Below are 1,162 nucleotides of genomic sequence, written 5' to 3'. Positions count from 1 at the left end.
GTCAGGCAATGTTGAAATCTGCTCTTTGGAGGAGATCCCCATTTTACGATGTTTGAACACACTCTTTCTCCTGCTGGATAGCTGGGGAAGAAAGAAACAAAAAATTACAAAAGTATTTTCCTAAGACTAAGTTCAGCTTCTTCCAAAAGAGCTCTTTGTAAGTCATTGAAGGCTGCCATACATGCTTTAAATTTAGAATGCCAAGGCATTAACCACAAAACTCACAGTGGGGTGTGTGTGTGCATGTGTGTGCACATTAAGCACCTGAACTACCAACTAGAAACTACATCAACTCTAGGGCTTGTTTTCCAAATGCTGTTGTCATTTTTTCAGATTACTGAAGACTGAGGAGTAAGTGAAGTACTTTCTTCAGATTTATCTATCACTATTAAGTTAAAAAATTATACACTTTCAGATAATTTTAACTAATGTTGCAACTCTCAAATAAAAGTGACATTAACAAAAAGTGTCCCTCAGCCTTTGTGAATATGCTTAGAGTTTCTCCAGCAGGGTCTAACTCCAGAGGGCAAAACCGATCCCTTGAATCTGAGAGCTTTGAGTACACCAAGATCTAAATTTGTTGTCTCACCTTATCTTGTCATCAGATATAGAAAGCCAAAACTGCAGTCTACAGGGTTATTTAGGGATAATATTATGGACTCAAATTTCTAAATGCAGAAAAATGCCAAATACCCAAAAGTAGACAAAAACTAAGTGTTTTTTAGTGCTACATCCAATATCCCAAGACTGGTTTTAATGTGGTTTTAATACTTTTCTAACAAGAAACTAGTTTTTTATTCCCCTATCACTACTGGGCCCATGAGAACCAGAAGAAAACTATTTGATAGTTTTAACTGCTGTATTAAATACCATGGTACTCTAATTATTGCTTACTTTGCATCAAAACTTTACTAGAAGATAGGTTTATTTAGTGAACCTATTAACTTTCTCTATTGTTTGTTTCCATCAGAACCCTCCATGACTTACTTTCCTTTGAGGGAAGAGTATTTTTTTCTTCGGTATTAGTTTTCTTCAGTTTTGACCTGTCAAACTTCTCCACTTCCGACAAGTCTGGTTTATCACTCATCTTGACTAGAAGAAAGCCTGAAAAGAAAAAAACTTTTTTTAAAATTATTATTATACTTTAAGTTCTAGGGTACAT

General features: G+C 35.0%; 1 protein-coding gene across 1 annotated transcript; it reads right to left on the bottom strand.

Annotated features, from left to right (window-relative positions):
- Positions 1 to 1,103, bottom strand: LOC108525581 (thymosin beta-15A). The gene is made up of 2 exons (XM_017866508.1): positions 988 to 1,103; positions 1 to 81 (listed from the first exon to the last, which is right to left on the bottom strand). Exons 1-2 carry the CDS (start codon positions 1,085 to 1,087, stop codon positions 44 to 46), a joined length of 138 nt encoding a protein of 45 aa, XP_017721997.1. The 5' UTR covers positions 1,088 to 1,103; the 3' UTR covers positions 1 to 43.
- Between the last annotated feature and the right edge of the window lie 59 nt (positions 1,104 to 1,162).

This window comes from Rhinopithecus bieti, unplaced genomic scaffold, assembly GCF_001698545.2.
Source record: "Rhinopithecus bieti isolate Rb0 unplaced genomic scaffold, ASM169854v2 scaffold_72678, whole genome shotgun sequence".
NCBI classification, from domain to species: domain Eukaryota; kingdom Metazoa; phylum Chordata; class Mammalia; order Primates; family Cercopithecidae; genus Rhinopithecus; species Rhinopithecus bieti.
This window is presented reverse-complemented; position numbering and strand designations above follow the sequence as displayed.

Bases quoted from the DNA above. Each gene is read 5' to 3' on its own strand.
- LOC108525581 (XM_017866508.1), bottom strand. From the start codon at position 1,087: ATGAGTGATAAACCAGACTTGTCGGAAGTGGAGAAGTTTGACAGGTCA. The intron at 82-987 runs GTAAGTCATGGA...TTTCTTCCCCAG, and splicing joins TACTCTTCCCTCAAAGGAAA to CTATCCAGCAGGAGAAAGAG.